The sequence below is a fragment of the Martes martes genome (assembly GCF_963455335.1).
Source record: "Martes martes genome assembly, chromosome: 14".
NCBI lineage: Eukaryota > Metazoa > Chordata > Mammalia > Carnivora > Mustelidae > Martes > Martes martes.
In genome coordinates this window covers 77,809,148-77,826,936 of record NC_137902.1, presented here as the reverse complement: position 1 = coordinate 77,826,936, position 17,789 = coordinate 77,809,148, and the positions used below count along the sequence as shown (strand labels likewise).

The window sequence follows — 17,789 nt, the reverse complement described above, 5'->3', positions numbered from 1 at the left end:
TGGTGTAAAGTTAAATGTTCATTTATTTCTCTTGTTTCTTGCGGTTGACCTCTGTTACTCTGAACTTTCAGAGAGTCACTTGGGCTGTCTCCCACAGATTTTGGTGTGTTGTATTAATGTTTTCACATGTCTCTAGGTATTTTTAAATTTCTCCTTTGATTTCTTCTGTGACTCAGTAGTTGTTCAGTAACCTATTTCATCTCTACATATTTGTAGTTTTACTAGTTTTTTTCCTATAATTAATTTCTAGTTTTATGCTATTATGGTTGGAAAAGATGCTTGGTTTGATTTAAGTCATCTTTAATTTTTTGAGACTTCTTTTGTGGCCTAATGTGTTATAGGGAATGCATGTGTACACCTGAGAAGAACATGTGTTCTGCTGCTTTTGGATGGAAAGTTCTATATGTATCGGTTAAGTCCACTGGTCTAATGCATCATATTAAGGCCAGTGTTTCCTTATTGATTTTCTGTCTGGATGATCACCATTGATGGAAGTGGTGTGCTAAAGTCCCCTGTTGTCCTGTTGCTGTCAATTTCTCCCTTTAGGTCTGTTAATAATTGTTTTATGTGTTTTTTTGCTCCACATTAGGTGCATATAGATTTATTGTTGAATTTTAAGAAATTTTTATGGTTTGGTTATCATTTCTTTATCAAATAAGTGTTTTGCAAATATTTTCTCCCAATCTGTGGCTTGTCTTCCCAAGCTTTTAACAGCATGTGTCTTTCATTGAGCCAAAGTTGTTGATTTTAGTGAAGTCCAGCTTATCAGTTTTTTCTTTCATTGATCCTGCTTTCAATGTTTTGTCTATAAATTCATTGCCAAACTCTTGGCCTCCTAAGTCTTCTCCTGTGTTATCTTTTTTTCTTCCAAGTTTTTCTTTAAATTCCAGTTAGTTTAGTATAATATTAAATGTTTCAGGCTATGTTATCGTTTTATTTATCTTTATATCTTTAATAGTTTTGCAGCTTATATTTAGGTCTGTGATCCATTTTGAGTTAATTTTTGTGAAAGGTGTAAGGTCTGTGTCTCATTGAATTTTTTAAAATGTGAATGTCTTTTTGTTGCAGCACTGTTTGCTGAAAAGGAGGTCCTTTGTCTGTTGGCTTGCCTTTGCTCCTTTGTCAAAGATCAGTTGACTGTATTTGTGTGTTTCTTTTTCTAGACTCTCTGCTTCATTCCATTGATCTGTTTGTCTCTTCTTTCACCGATATCATTGATTACTTTAGCTTTTAGTGTCAGTCCTTCAACTTTGTTCTTTTCCTTCAATATTGGATTAGGTACTCTGGGTTGTTTGCCTGTCCATATACACACTAGAATCTGTTTGTTGATAGCTACAAAATAACTGGCTAGAAATTTCATTGGGTATGTGTGAATGACTATATATATGTGTGTGTCTGTATATACATATGTACACATACACACACACACGCACACATATATTTTCATGGAATATATATTGATGAATTCATGGAACGTATATATTCCATGAATAGGAAGACTCAGTATTATTAAGCTGGCATCTTAGTAATACTGAGTCTTGGGGTGCCTGGTGGCTTAGTGGGTTAAGCCTCTGCCCTGGGCTCAGGTCATGATCCCAGGGTCCTGGGATTGAGCCCTGCATTGGGCTCTCTGCTCATCGGGGAGCCTGCTTCCTTCTCTCTCTCTCTCTCTCTGCCTACTTGTGATCTATGTCTGTCAAATAAATAAATAAAATCTTAAAAAAAAAAAAAAAGAATTACCTTTTAAAAAAAATAATACTGAGTCTTCCTATTCATGGCCGTGGAATATCTATTCACCTATTTAAATTTGCTTTGATTTCTTTCTTCACTGTGTCTTCTCTTCTACATCCCTGGTTTTCCTTTTTCCTTCTCTTTAAGTATTGCTTTCAGATCAGATGTCTGTTAGCACTGGTAGTTGGCTGGCATTTCTGTTTTCAGTATACCAGTAATCAAACTGTGATCTTCTTCAAGGAGAAAGGCATGGTCCTTAGCTGTAAGATTATCTGACATTGCAGACATGGACAGAAACATTCAGAACTTCAGGGAACTTCAGTGAAATGGCTTTGACTATATCCGAATAAAGGTGCTAAAGCTAAAGTAGAGATTTATTATCTGCTTGGTTTTAAATATAGCCCTTTTTTTATTGTAATGTTTGATATACATAAATACCTTGTATACAAGATGATGTTCCTGATACCTTCTTACTGTTTTTACAGCATTGGATTAAACTGTGCTCTGGGTGCAGCTGAAATGAGACCTTTTATTGAAACAATTGGGAAATGTACAACAGCCTTTGTCCTCTGTTATCCCAATGCAGGTGTGTATTTCTAGGGAGTTGCACGTGGGGAGATCCAAATACACAGGACAGGGGTTGGGAGGGTTAAAAGAGTTTGGCTGAAAGAGTTGGCTTTGCAGGTCTTGGTACATAGTTGAAATTCAGTGGCCATTTTCTAAATGAAGAGTATTTGGGTCTAGACCACTGCTTGCTTCTATACTTGAAGGAACAATGTGACTCACCCTGAAAGCTGCAGAATTGGACAGAACTTTGGGGGATGAAGCCCAGTTACAGAGCCCTGCTTTGGGTGACAGTGCTGGCCATGTGAACAGAGCCAAAGGGATGACTGCCAGGAAGGGGAGGGGGGACCCTCCTCTCTGTTCTGCCATGTTAACAACCAGTGTGTCAGCTTTTTCCTTCCTGGAAGTTAGCACTTCCAGCTTACTATATACAGATACAGATGCAGGTATTTATGGACAGTTCTCAAACTACCCAGTTAGAAACTAGTAACCCATTCTGGATTAACCAGATTTCCTGGTGAATGTTTTTGAGCATTTGCTTAAGCTACTTAGGGCAGACAGTCTTTTCCAGCTTTCTTTCTCCAAATCAGTGTATCTTAATGCTCACCAAATTTTATTTCCCAGAAGGTGTAAGATAACTGGAAGGAGTTAATAAATAAAATAGGAAATTGGTTAATTCAATGCTAAAATTTTACTTGGGAATATTTATTTGAAAATTGGAACTTGGGAAAATTTGAGAACTTGTGTTCTGTGTTTTTTATTCATATCGCCTGGTGCTCATTAGTTCAAAGGATATGGAGTAGTCCCCCAACCTCTACTCCCAAGCAGGTAGCTGACAAAATTGAGTTTCCTTCCTGGGAAGGGGATGGAGTTGGAGAAATTCTGTCCCATATAGTACTAACTCTTTTCTTTCAAATGGAAGAGAAACAGTCTATGTTTATTTGCTCCTTTGTGATTTTTTTGGGGGGGAGGGGAGGAGAGGTGTGGTATCTCTGCATTTACTATAGTATTAAGAACTACGACTTATTTTTGCAAGTAATCACCATTTAATTATAAATAAAAAGTTCCCTAACTTTTACACCTACCTACAGCCTCACGATCACTAGCTTGTTTGTTAAGATAGTTTTCAGTAATGCTTGAAATATGCTTTCTTAGGTCTTCCCAACACGTTTGGTGACTACGACGAAACTCCGGATATGATGGCCACGCAACTAAAGGTTAAGGATTTGGTTTTAAGAGATAGAGAAATGGAATCTTAGATTTAGAATATTTAGAAGTAGAATTTAGAAGTAGAATTTTCTCCGAAAGAAATCCCTGTGTGTATATAACAAAAGTTTAACCACTCCTAATTACTGTGGTAGAGGCAGAGGGAGGGACTCGCTGTCTGCTGTCCGCATCTTTCTCCCCATCTGGCCCTTGTGGCTGTTGGAAAATCCTCAGTCAGGCCAGACCCAGACTAATAGAAACTCGGCGATCTTCTGCAGTCCTCTCAAGTGGGGGCGCCCTCACCCACTCTACCCCAACCAAACTGCTGGGTGGAGTAGATGTCCTCCTTACTCCCTGTGGTCGCCCACACACCTCCCACCTTTGAATCCCAGGTTGCGGGACCATAGTGCCCACTAACCCCTGGGTCTCTTCCTCATTCCTTGAACTTCGAGCTTCTCACTCAGTAACAGTCTCACCTAAATGATTTCTGACTCCTCTCTTGTGGTTTCAGTTCCTTATCTAGTAGATGATCTTTCAAATACTCCCAGTTTCTTGACTTCCTGCCTCAGTTATTGTCTTTTGCTAGCTAGCATAAGGTTAAACTCTAGACCTCCAGTGGCCTGTATTTAGCCAATACCATGTGGTTATTGGAGAACTTGAAATGTGACTGAGGAAACAAATTTTTAGTTCTTTATTTTTTGAAAAGATTTTATGTATTTATTTGAGAGAGAGATCAGAGCACAGGTGGGGATGGGGGAGGGTCAGAAGCAGAGGAGGAAGGAGAGGGAGCAGCAGACAGACTCCCTGCCAGGGTGCTTGATGATGACATGAGACTTCATCCCAGGGCCCTGGGATCATGACCTGAGCCAAAGGCAGACACTTTTAACTGACTGAGCCACCCAGGCGACCCTGAATGTTTTTTTCTTTAGTTCTTTAAAATTTAATTTAAATGTAAAAAATGATGCTCACTTTGTTACTTGACACGTTATCCAGCTCACATTCATTCAGCTCAGCATACGGGTAAAAGAAAAAAATCTGTATTATGAGCAAGTAGGCAAATGATTATGTAATTGTACTTCTAAATGGTGTGAAGGATTTCATAGCATCTGAACTATTTTCTGCTTTTAAACTGATACCTGGGGCACGTGAAAGCTTTATATTTTGTATTAAGTATGTTTAACTCTCTCTTTATAACAAAAAATTTGTTATTGAGGAAATGTCATCTTCTGCTGAATTGGTAGAGGCAAGTTTAGAATTCAGCCAGATTCCGTGAAACTTTCTCTTTCTGAAATGCAGGACTTTGCTACGGACGGCTTGGTCAATATAGTGGGTGGTTGCTGTGGTACAACCCCAGATCATATCAGGTAAGGATGGCTTCTAAACACTGGGTCTTTTGTTAAGGGATGAATTGTGTCCTCCACCCCCTCACCATTCATGTGTTGAATTTCCCACTGCCCAGTTCCTTTGAATGTGACTGTATTTGGAGATAGGATCTCTAAAGAGATAATCAAGGTTAGGTAAGATCATGTGGGTGGATCCTAATCCCGTACAAGTGGTGTCTTTGTGAGGTGAGACGAGAACACAGACACACAGAGGAAGGGACCCAGTGGGGACAGAGTGAACGTGCAGGGTGGAGAGGGCTGTTTCCAGCCAGGGATGCCTGAGGGGAGACCAGCCCTGGCCTCACTGCATCTCAGATTTCTAGCTTCTGTAAACTTGAGGAACGGCTGCTGTTTAAGCTGCTCAGCCAGGGGTATTTTATTTTGGCAACCCTGGCAAACTGAGATCTTTATATTGTGAAAAATTCCAAAAAACAAAATTAGATAATAAAATGACTCTCCATGTGCTTATCACAGAGTTGCCATAATTTTAAAGATTTTGGTATTCTTGTCTATTTTCCAGCTTTTTCCTCTTAGAGTATTGTAAAGCAAATTCCAGAGAATAAGGATATTCTCTCCTTAAATACCTAACTAATATTCAGAAAATTAGGGAGGGATGGTTCGTGTTTCTTGTGGGCAAATACATGCCTCCATTAGTTGTCTCATGGAAGGAGAAGATGGTAAGACAGCCAGGCACCTTGAGGTCAAGAGACGTCACACCATCATTGCTTGTCCCACGATGTGAGTGAGTGTGTGAAGCACGGGGGTGTGGAAGAAGAGCCTGTTCAAGTGTGTCCTTGCCATTTTGTGGCTTATAAGAGGGTTGCAGTCCAGTGGCATAGAATATAGTTTTGGCTATTTATAATTTGTTTTTTCTCTACCGTGACTGATGATCCTATTTTGAGCCAGTCATCTCACTGTTCTGAGTCTGTTTCTGTGTGTGCGGTGTGTCCACCATCCGAACTTCCTAACATTCCACTGCTTTTGTTGGCTTCTGTGATAGACTCTGTGAAAATCCTGTGGAATTTTTTTTTTTAAGATTTTATTTATTTATTTGACAGCTCACAAGTAGGCAGAGAGGCAGGCAGAGAGAGAGGAGGGGAAGCAGGCTCCCTGCTGAGCAGAGAGCCCGAGGCGGGGCTCGATCCCAGGACCTTGAGACCATGACCTGGGCTGAAGGCAGAGGCTTTAACCCACTAAGCCACCCAGGCGCCCCAGAGCCTGTGGAATTTTTAAAATCTCTTTTAAGGAATCAGTAGTTGAAGGTGGATCTCTTTTTGTTTTTAAATCTTTGGATCTCTTTTTGTTTTTAAGGTTATCTCCTCCTTTTTAAAAAGAGTTGTTTTAAAAATAACTGTGTGTGTTTCTGTGTATCGACATCAGATATGTGTGTGTGTATGTGTGTGTCTCTGGCTGTCTGTCTTGTCTGTGTGTGTGTGTGTGTGTGTGTGTTCTCTTACTTTGGTTTCTGCTTGCCAATCTAGGGGCAGCAAAGCAAGGAGTTCATACTAGCCCTGATAAATTTAGTGGAGTAGCCAGATTTTTCCAGGTTGATCAAAGACATAATTTACCAGAGCCAATAAGGTTGAAAAGTAGATGCATAATCAAAGCAAATTTTTAAGAGTCATCATCTTGGTGTTTTAGTGATTTATTCCTATGGACCCTCTCTCTGCTGTGCTTTCTGTGCTCAGTGGGGAAAACTGACCTAAAACACAGGCCTCCACTCCTGGCATCTCCTCCTGTATGTCCCTCATTCTCAACGATGAAGCCTTTTTTTCTTTTAAACCACTAAGAAGCAGGCACATATTTCATGGAGTAAAGGGCTTCTGTGGGCTTGGGAAAGAAACGAGATTTGCCATTTGCGTTTGCTTAAACCATAGCACATCTCGATTTCCATCCCCGAGGGCAGAAACTGGTGCAGTCAGTCCACAGCAGACTGGGAAAAACAGAAAAGTTAAAGTTGACACATTCATTTTCTGCATTGCTGAGAAAACGAAAAGGCATAACTGTTGCTGCACATTTGGAATTAGGTATATAATTATGTGCATAATTATGTTAAATAGACTTAATTTCATAGCTGGGAATTAGTTTAATTAAATTTATTTTATTCTGAATTAATGGATTTAGTGTTTTCTCTTTTAACTCAGGGAGATTGCTAAAGCTGTGAAGAACTGTAAGCCTAGAGTTCCACCTGCCACTGTTTTTGAAGAGCATATGTTACTATCTGGTAAGTGGTAAAGACATGATTTTTATCATTTCAGAAACCATTTGTGGGTTAATTTCACATGTTTATTCTAAGTGGTAGTGATGTGTGTGCCAAGCAACTTGTTTCTTAGGTCAAAGACGCATACATATTTTTTCTTGCATTTAAATGAATTCTGGTGAAGAGCAGGGGTGGGAAATAGGCAGAAGGCACAGGCGGTTTGCCCAAGGTGGGGCGCTTGCATAGGTTTTGAACGTGGCCCTGGCTCTGTGAGGCATGGCTTTGAAAACAAACTCTCAGCCACGGGCTAAGTGTTTTGATTGTCAGACTTGGTATTAGTTATTGAAAATCCTAAACTGTCAAGGCCAGTGGTTTGTCATGACAGCAGCCCCTTCATAGAAAATTGTGGTAGTTTCAACAACATTATTGTCGCGATCCCAGAGTCACCAAAGAGGGGTGTGGTATTGACAATTCTGTTTGGTGCTGCTCAGCAGTCCCGTAAGGTGGGCTTTTTTTTTGAGGATGAGTTTTGATGTTCAAATAAGGAACATTAATAAAAGAGTTTATCATGCCAACTTTTTTTATTTTTAGGGAACAAATTTATTTTGATATTTCTGACAGTATCAGGAACTATGAAAGATAAGCTAAATATTTGGCCGTACCAAAAGCAAAATATAGGTAAAAAGAACATTTAGAAATCATGTGTGACCTTACACAAACATGTTTCAAGATACTAAGTTTACTCCACAATACTGGAGTTTTTTTAATTGACGTAACTTAAAAAAAAAAAAATTAAAAGGAAAAAAATGAAACCACTCAATTCCCACCCTGGAATCTTGTCGTTTATAAAACAACATGCTCAGATGTCAGCGACAGTAAAGTTGGGAAACCTTTCACATATCGATGAAGGATTCAGATTCCAGCAGAAGACAGAGCTTTACATGTTTGTCGCATTCAGGTCTTACCAAGTACAAACAAATACAATAAGATTAACTTTAAATGTTATGTTTTCACCATAATACTTCAATGGTGTATTCTTAGGTAGTATTTCCAAGGAAAACAGTAAAATATATGTATGTTTATAAACAGATTCTTAACTGTACATGGGAAATTATGCAGCCTAATAATTTAGAATTTAGCATCTCTCTGAATTGAAATATTTTTGTTCCTTAACGTTCCTCGAAGAAAACTGAAATAAAATATAAGGAACAGCAAAAGGAACACACCTACTTTTCTCAGAACATAACTTCATTGAATTCATCCCACTGAGTGTGAAGTTGGGTTAAAAACCCTCCTCAGTCTTCCATGTTTTCTTTTTATTCTCCAGAAAACAGAGAGTTATGTTACAATAGTTTACTATATCCTTAGATCTTAAAATTATTGTTTGCTTCAGCCAAGGGCTAGCAGTTTAAATAGTAAGCCTTTGCCACAGTTGAAACAAGAAGAGAACCACTTAGATGTGATTATTATTTAATTTATTTTTTTATTAAGATTTTATTTATTTGAGAGAGTACAAGCAGGGGGAGGGGCAGAGGGAGAAGCAGGCTCTCCACTGATCCCAGGTGCCCCTAGATATGATTTTTAAAAAGAATTTAGATATAAGAATAAAAGAATCCTCTTCTTCTGATTTGAATTTCATGTGCTATTTCTAAATTGCTTAAAAATCACCTTCACGGGGTACCTGGATGGTTCAGTCAGTTAAGTGTCTGTCTTTGGCTCAGGTTGTGATCCCAGGGTTCTGGGATTGAGCCCCACATCGGGCTCTCTGCTCAACCGGGAGCCTGCTTCCCCCCCCCCTCTGCCTGCCTCTCTATCTACTTGTAATCTCTCTCTGTCAAATAAATAAATAAAATTCTTTTTTAAAAAAATCACGTTCATTCAGATTTTAAAAGAATGACATCAAACATACTCTTTCATGGATTGCAAACTTAAGAAAAAGGTATTTCTTATGTCAGATACTTCACATGCATAACTGATGAGAAGCACTCTGTGTGTGGTGCTCATAGGGCGGTGACGCAGGACCACGGCAGCATTTGTGCATTAGCACCGATGTTTGCCTGCCCTGCGAGCCCCAGATCTGACTAAGGACTGGGAGACATCCTGTGGCTCACGTGGAAGGTCACTACCAGTGGTAAGAAACCACAGGGCAAAACTGGGACAGCATAGCTGCCCCCATCCCTTAAGCAGTCTGGAATACTTCTGTGATTACTCATCTGATATTCGTTATTTTCCTCTCCCTGATACTTTGTTCTTTCTCAGCCAGTGCTTTGACAAAGGACACAAAAGCCATTTTCTTTTATTGACAACAACGGCTATGATTGCTGGTGCTAATTTTATGCTTATCCAGCGATCTCTAGTCTCCTTTTTATAATAGTGCTATGAAATGTATGAAATAAGTACGAAAAACCATCCTTTTTAAGTCTCTCTTTTTTTATGAGCAGAGGCTATGAAAGAAGTGCCCCTGGGCTGGGAACTGGGAACTGAGACAGCTGGACGGGGCTTTGAACCTGCCGCTGGCTGTCCCTCCACCCGGCCTGTAACCACCCTGGAAGACCCCTTGCCCCACTGTTTCTATAGAGCGAGTAGACAAAAACAGTTAAGGGCTGTAGTGATGCTTGACGCTGCATCTTGCTTTTTACATCCTCAAAAGTGTTCATAATTATAAAGTTGGTATTTGCCCCTCTGTTGGCCTGTAACAGGGGAGAGAGGTGCAGAGAGCCCCGCTTTTCCCAGCGTCAGCTCATGAATGGGGGGTGAGCGTGGCAACTCTCTCTCCCTGGTTCAGCCTGTGTCCTTCCTTGTCATCCCATTCATCCTTGCTGGTTGTCGGTCTTGGCCTCTGGATCAAAGACATAAGGTAAAGCCTTCCACTCACTGCTGGGGGGATTAGGAAAGCTTGCTCCATCCGGCTTCAGACTGATGTCGGAGTGGACAGCTGTGGCGCGATCCTGCCGATTCTAACTTCATGGCTCCGGCCCCCCCACTCTTGGTGAAATAGCGATATGACGATAATGTTTCCTTGTTTCTCAGAGCTGGTATGAAGCAGTTCTTTAGAAAAATTTTACATCTAAACTGCTAAAATACTTCTTTTGGGAGTTCTGGCTGTCCATGTAGCCTTTGTTGTGTTTAAATATTCCTGGGGGAGAAGGCCACGGACCTAATCACACATCAGGGATCCTGTCTAGCCCTATGGGCTGCGCCGCGGAAACTTCTTTCTCAATGAAAACATTTGTTTTCTGTCTGTCTCATGTCATCATATGAATTTTCAGAAAATTTTCAAAATGCTTCTCCTTTTAAGGTCTAGAGCCCTTCAGGATCGGACCGTACACCAACTTTGTTAACATTGGAGAGCGCTGTAACGTGGCAGGATCCAGGAAGTTTGCTAAACTCATCATGGCAGGAAACTATGAAGTGAGCATCTCATTAAGACCCTTGAGGCATCTGCCATGTTTTTGGCTAGACAGCGTGTAAATGAGACAGCTCTGCATTCGAGAGTTTTATTAGCAGAGCTTCTGGGGACCGTGAGGAGAATGGTCATGTGTGCCTGCAGCAGGCTGGGCGGGTGGGAAGCTGCGGCTAAGGAAGACCGAAGTTACTGTTATTATTTGTCAAAAAGAACTGCCTCTGGGATCTGAAGTGGGGTGAGGTGGGAGGGATCCAGGTTCTGGCTGTTTCTATTATTAACTGTGAAATAAGGTTAAGAATTTGAGAATACTCTCCGTGTTGGCTTCTCACAAATCCTTTCAGGGAAAGAGGAAGCCAAGAGCATTCCTGGTCACTTCCTCATGACCATGTCCAACAGCTGACTAGGGTGGTGGTCTTGATGGTCCTAGCCCTAGACTAAAATAAACAAGCACAGGGAAAAGAATGAATAGGCTCCCGCCTTGGAGAGTCTGCAGGATGGGTTAGTCCTTTCTCAGCTTGGTCACTCTGTGGGTCAGCAAACTCTGATCCCCAAAGAGCCCACCCTATACAGCTGGATAGATTTTCTTTTTCCCTTATTAAAATAGGACGTTAAACATTGGAGGAATTTAGTCTGGGCTTTCGTGATGATTTATTTTTTCATCAACTGTCACTTGGGAGTTTTTGCAAGCTTTAGGAAATAGATTTTCCAGAAACCAGTATCAAAGCAGACTGAATTTTAATCAGAAAGAAAGGACCCATTTATCATCCTTCATGGGCTTATTAGTTACCCCTTCACGGTAGCCCTTGGTGGCGCCCCTCTGTGGCACTCTGGCAAGGCCTGCTTAGCTGCTTTGCTGGTTCCTGACGGGTCCCGCCCATCCTCTGCCCTGCATTGCTGTTGCTGCTTGCTGCCCCCAAGTGCTCCTGTCGCAGCCTTGCCCCAGATGAGAAGCTTCCACAGGGTCACATTTTGTGCAGATTGGAGAAAATCCAAACTCTTTAGACCACCATTCATTTCACTCCACTTAGACACTAGACTGCCCTCCCACGCTGATCTGTCACCGAACGTTCCAGAAGGCTTGCTTCTGCAGCCATGCTTTCTTTTTTTCTTCATATTTGCTCTCCTCCGAAATCCCCGTGACCCTTTGTAGTTCCGTAACATTCTTCATTTGGCCATGTTTCTATTTGTGTTTTGATTCTTATGATCATTCTGTGGTGTCCTTTTGGGCTGTCAGATTTGATAGATTTGATGCTGAGGATAGAGGACATTTTAGGAAGATGAGCACAGATGGGAGTAATAATATGCAGCCTTTAGTAAGGTTTTACTATGTGCCAGTCATGGTGCGAGGCACTTCATGTCATTACTCACTGAATCCTCACAGACCTGTTTGTACCCCGTTTTACCCGTGTGCCTCTGGGGGAAGGTGAACTACTCACCTGTTGTTTCACAGCAAGTGAATGATAGATCCCTCTGCCTAGAGGACACAGGAGGAGGAGGCAGTGGGATCTGGCAGGGGATCGCTAGGGGCGACTCACTGGATTCTAGTTTTCCTTGAGATAGCGATCCCTCAGGGCTTTGTGGTTTAACCGAAGTAGCACTGGCCTTGAAAGAAGCTCCAGGGCTGATTTTTGCTCACCTTGTACAAATGACGTCATTTTAGCCTGCCCATTTGGGAAGGTTGGACCTCCAAGCTTTTACTTGGTGACTTTTCTGGAACAGAAAGGTCAGGTATTGGCATCTCTGCTTTCCAGCTCTTTCCGTCTCTGGTCTCACCAGGTTGCTGGCTGTCTCTGCTCTGCTTCCTCCAGTCTGTCCTCCAGGGGGTGGCTTCCTCCATCTCAGGCCACGGACACCGGCTGTCCCCTGCTGTGTAGGCCATCTCGCACTTGACTCCCACCACAGTGCTGCAGGCTGTTTGTGACTATGTCATAGGCCCCCAACCAGACGCAAGCCCTACAGGAACTGGGACTGGGCCGCATGCTCTCGATTCTTTAGAGTACTTAACACATTGCTGCTACTGAAAAAACATTTTTTGATGTGCTGAATTTTATTGTGCTCCCTTTTCTCGTGTAACCTTTGGTCATTACAAATGGTCTTTCCTTATGGCATATGCCAAAGGGATAGGCCTGCTCTGTCATGACAATTGCTTAAAATTTTCATGTGGTTTTCTTAAGCTAAAGAAAAAATAAGACAAGCTTAGAAGCTATTTTTATCCTTATTTATTTTATTACATGACAAAATATACAGTGCAGACCTAAAATGAACCCTGTTTTATCAGTTAGAAAGCATTATGGAACATGTATATTTTGCCCAGTCTTATTCAGAGGAGAGCAGGAGAAACCTAAGACCTTTCCAGAGTTCCAAACACTTACATTCTATTTTGAGGAATAAGCTAATATGAAATCCTGAGGAAATGATGATCTCATAAACCACGATGATGTAATGATCACAGTTGTTACAGAAGTTACAGAAGCAGCAGGCCGTTGTGGAATAAACAGCGTTTCCCTCCCAAAGTATGTTCTCTGGAACCCTGAGCTGACAAGATTATTTTTCAGTGGTCACGAGTGGGAAATGCTACATATTCTCTTCTTGGATATTTACAGTGTGAAACAGTGCATTAATGGATTTGAAAAGCCTTCCAGTATAAAAACCTGCTGGATTTTATTTACCTCCTAGTTCATGTAACTCTTACCAATGGCTTGCAACACACTTTGCATGTCTTGGCAAACACAAGAGTCACAGAAATTTTAGATGGTTTCTCTGAGGGCTTTTTGGGAGGAGCTAGGGCTTGAGCTGGGTCCTAAACAGTACAGAAGGGAAGGGGATTGTATCCCAAGCAGCAGGGACAACGTGATCTGTGACCCTGAAGTAGAGACACACATGGCTTGCTGAAGGGAACCAGGAGGGGAGGAGTGGGGCATTCAGTTAGTTGAGGGTCGGGTCACAGAAGGCCTTGAATGCCAGGCTAGGGAGTTGAGCTTCTTTAGGGCAGGAAGACAGAGCCTTGGTGGATTCTGAGTCATGACTGACGTGAGGGAGGAGATGTGCAAGGAAGGCCAGTCGTCAGACTATGATGATGGATGGGAGGAGAGTAGGCGCAGACTCGGGGAGGCTGGTTCGCCCAGTCTGATTTGAAAAGACTTCTGGAGGGGGGCGGGTGGGAATAAATTTGGTAGCCTTCTCTTGAGGCCCCTTCTCCTAATGCTGCCTCCTCTGACGTTCTTCCCTTAGGAAGCACTGACTGTTGCCAAAGTGCAGGTGGAAATGGGAGCGCAGGTGTTGGATATCAACATGGATGATGGCATGCTGGATGGTTCGAGTGCCATGACCAGATTTTGCAACTTCATTGCTTCCGAGCCTGACATCGCCAAGGTTGTACAAAAATGAGATTTATGTGTCCTCATCTGTCACTCTAACTTTGTCACTTGCCCCAGGGATCTGTCATCTCATGCCCTGGTGTTTTGTTTTCCCACAGTGAAAGCCCAGTGGTTTCTGTTTGTCACTTTGTCCCCTGATGGCAGCCTTTCAGTGTAAACCAGAGCTGTGACTTCAGCTCAACTGTTTCCAAGGTTTCTGGATTGAGTTTCCTCTGATGTCAGCCTCTCAGTGTAAACCAGAGCTGTGACTTCAGCTCAACTGTTTCCAAGGTTTCTGGATTGAATTTCCTTTGATGTCTGGATGGACTTCCCACGTCTGAAGGATGCACTTGCCCATTGCTACCAAAGTGTTAGTTCCATTCCAGGCACAGGGACCCTCAAGCAGTTCTTCCTTATTGTGGGAGGAAGAGACCTTCTGGGATTTATCAGAGTTAACAGAATTATAAAATAAGATTAAATGTAAATAGTATGTGTCAGCTTTTACATTTGTTCTTTAAAAGATGAAAGTTAATTTGCATGTCCAATTTTTAAAAAAATTTTTTGGGTGGATTCTAAAATCCTTAAAATTTTTACTTCATTTCTTTACTATTGAATTTGTGATGAGAAGTGATTTGTGAAGTTCTTTTTTTTTTTTTTAAAGATTTTATTTATTTATTTGACACAGAGAGAGATCACAAGTAGGCAGAGAGGGAGGCAGAGAGAGGGGGAAGCAGGCTCTTTGCTGGGCAGAGAGCCTGATGCAGGGCTCGATCCCAGGACCCCAGGATCATGACCTGAGCGCAAGGCAGAGGCTTAACACACTGAGCCACCCAAGCACCCCTGTGAAGTTCTTTTTTAAAGAAACTTCCTGGTGCTTTGAGAGATGGGGCTATCAGTGTTTCATTAGGCCTTCAGCAAATGCTTAAGTTAAATGTCCTGTGATAAGCAGTGCATTAAGCCATCTTTCATTTGTGTCTTGAAAACTCCTCAGTAAAAAGCCTCGTCACTCCTCTGGGAGTAAATACTTTGAGGATTTAAGATGCGGAGAAGCCAAATGACTTGTTCCAAGTCTGTCAGAATCAGAGGGGAGCAGCTATTCCTCAGCCGAGTGGTGGGAAAGGGGCTCTGCTGGGAGTCGGACGTATCCTGTGGTCAACTGACTGTTGACCCAAGTTCCCTTTCTCCGGCCCGAAGTGGGAGCAGTCATTCCTGCTCTGTCTGACTCTGGAACCCTGCAGATGAAAGTGCCTCCACTATGAACAACTGTGTGTAACTTGAGACATTATTAATTACTCTTCTGATTGCTCCAGTAATTTTTTTTTCCTCATCTTTCCTGGATTGGACCTCCTACCAAAACTTCTTAGAGACCAAATTATGAAGAGCAGGAGTTGAGCATAAAAAGGTGTGACTCGCACCTTTTCACCAGCAGAGCTGGGACACCAGATTCGCCCAGCGCTTTAAAACATTGGCCTGGGATTGGCACTGGTACTTGACCCCTTTCCTTGCAAACCTATCATGACCAGCGCAGTAGGAAAGGGTAGAATTGATGGACCCCTGGTCCCGTCGTGCTCTCACCTTTGGAGATGTGGCCTGAGGAAGAGCCGAACCTTTCTGAGAATTCTGGCCCGCCCTCCCTGTGCCACAGGTGGGGTCTGGTGCCCCTGAAGCAGGCTTCCATGGCACCTGTGCTCCTCTCCTGCCCTCCCATCTCCCACACTTTAGGTCATTATTTGTTCAATTGTTTATAAAGCTCAGGGAAGCCAGGAAGCCCCCTGCTCTGTCATTGCCCCCAAGTCTAGCGTGGGGCCTGATGTGGTTGTCACTAAATTATGTATTTATTGAGTGACTTAAGCAGTGGAGCTTAGATCGGCTGCCGTGTTTCATTTCTGTGCTTGACTCTAGTCCTGCCTCAAAACCCTTACTTTCTACGTTTCCTGGAGCAGAGGCATGAATGCATGGAGACTATTTAAAATGAACGTTCTCATCTGTGCATTTCAACTTTGTCCTTTGTTGTAGTTACATTCTTTTATTAAATATTATGTCTTTTCCTAAGAGTAAAATTTTGTTTTATCTGGTCAGGAACTTGATTCTCTAAGGGGAAGATTGGATTTGAATAACCTGGCTGGAGGGCTATTCCCAAGGCTGTGAGGCCAAACATTAACCCCGGAGTCAGATCCGGGATACCAGAATCCTGTTTGAGGTGTAGGCAGTGGAAGGTGTAAACTGACAAAGAAGCCAGTGGATGGAGCTCAGTGATTTCATCCCGGTGTTCATCTGTGATCTTTGATTTTCAAATTCCGGGCTCCTGCGTGGGGTCCCTTGTAGGACTGGAATCACTCCAAGTGTTCTGGGCTTTAAAAGAACAAGTACATGCAGATCCTTTTTCTGTCATGCTACTGTTATTCCCTGCATATGAAATAGGGACTGTTTGGGTGCCAGCCCATGGAAGGGAGTCCATGGTGACTTGCGATTTTCCTGTGATTCTTCCTGCCCCTCTGATCTAGGTGCCCTTGTGCATTGACTCTTCCAATTTCACCGTGATTGAAGCCGGCTTGAAGTGCTGCCAGGGAAAATGCATTGTCAACAGCATTAGCCTGAAGGAGGGAGAGGATGACTTCTTGGCTAAGGCTAGGAAGATTAAGAAGTTTGGAGCTGCTGTGGTGGTCATGGCTTTTGACGAAGAAGGGCAGGTGAGTGATTTCTTTGGACCTGGCTCTGTGGCGTTCCCCGGGAGAGAGAGAGCAGTGGAGGAGAACAGAGTCTGAAACAGCCGTGTAAACATAAACGTCATATGTGTACATATACGTACACGCACGTGCGCATCTTACACACATACAGACACTTGTATCCATGTATGTATGTGAAAACTGGATGTGTAGTAAAATTGTTAGATCGATGGAGAAAGGAGTTAGTCAGTAAATGCTATTAGAATGACTGGCTATGCATTTGGGAGAAAATAAAGTAAAGCCCTATTCCCCCACCATCTACTAAAGTCAAGTCTACGTCATTGAACAATCTAAACGTGTAAAACAAAATTCTGAAGAGTATATGGGCAAATACCCAAACTGGGGAAGCCAGAGGGAAAATTACAGAGCTCTCCACATGGGAATGTAACACTTTCTCTGGTGAAGGGTGTGGTATTATCTGCAACATGAGAGTAGCAGCGAGTTAATATCCCTCATATGCAGCAGTTCTGTAAATCAGAAAATAAAGCAGCCAGATCAGCCCAAAAGAAGGTAAAGGAAATGAAGAAGCAGCTTATGGAAAAAGAAATAGAAATAGCCAATAAACCTATGAGAAGAAGGAAAAAAAAAACCCTATAAGAAGGTACTATATGGGGACGCCTGGGTGGCTCAGTTGGTTGAGCGGCTGCCTTCGGCTCGGGTCATGATCCCAGCGTCCTGGGATCGAGTCCCACATCGGGCTCCTTGCTCAGCAGGGAGCCTGCTTCTCCCTCTGCCTCTGCCTGCGCTCGTTCGCTCTCTCTCCCTCTCTCTCTCTCTGACAAATAAATAAAATATTTAAAAAAAAAAAAAAAGAAGGTACTATATGTTGTAATGACTAAAGATAGGAAAAAGGAAGCATTAATGACATGTTTGTTTCTTTTAGCAAAGAGAAGAAAAAGTAAAAGATTGACCCAGGGCTGCCTGGGTGGCTCAGTGGGTTAAAGCCTCTGCCTTTGGCTCAGGTCATGGTCTCAGGGTCCTGGGATCGAGCCCCGCATCAGGCTCTCTGCTCAGCGGGGAGCCTGCTTCCTCTCTCTCTGCCTGCTTCTCTGACTAATTGTGATCTCTGTCAAATAAATAAATAAAATCTTAAAAAAAAAAAGATTGACCTGGGGCACCTCTCACAAGGTCTCTGCCCTGGAGTCAGGGAGGGGCGATGGGAAGCTTCAAACATAATGATAGTTCACCCAAGGGATGGGCGAGCAATGATTATAGTGT

General features: G+C 42.5%; 1 protein-coding gene across 1 annotated transcript in view; it reads left to right on the top strand.

Moving 5' to 3' along the window:
* MTR (5-methyltetrahydrofolate-homocysteine methyltransferase) overlaps positions 1 to 17,789 on the top strand; it is a 96,446-nt gene that overhangs the window by 22,907 nt on the left and 55,750 nt on the right. The window contains exons 9-15 of the mRNA XM_080823745.1: positions 2,217 to 2,317; positions 3,451 to 3,512; positions 4,798 to 4,865; positions 7,028 to 7,107; positions 10,382 to 10,494; positions 13,721 to 13,861; positions 16,350 to 16,535. Of these exons, the coding sequence (XP_080679871.1) occupies positions 2,217 to 2,317; positions 3,451 to 3,512; positions 4,798 to 4,865; positions 7,028 to 7,107; positions 10,382 to 10,494; positions 13,721 to 13,861; positions 16,350 to 16,535 (751 nt within the window). The remainder of the gene's footprint in view (positions 1 to 2,216; positions 2,318 to 3,450; positions 3,513 to 4,797; positions 4,866 to 7,027; positions 7,108 to 10,381; positions 10,495 to 13,720; positions 13,862 to 16,349; positions 16,536 to 17,789) is intronic.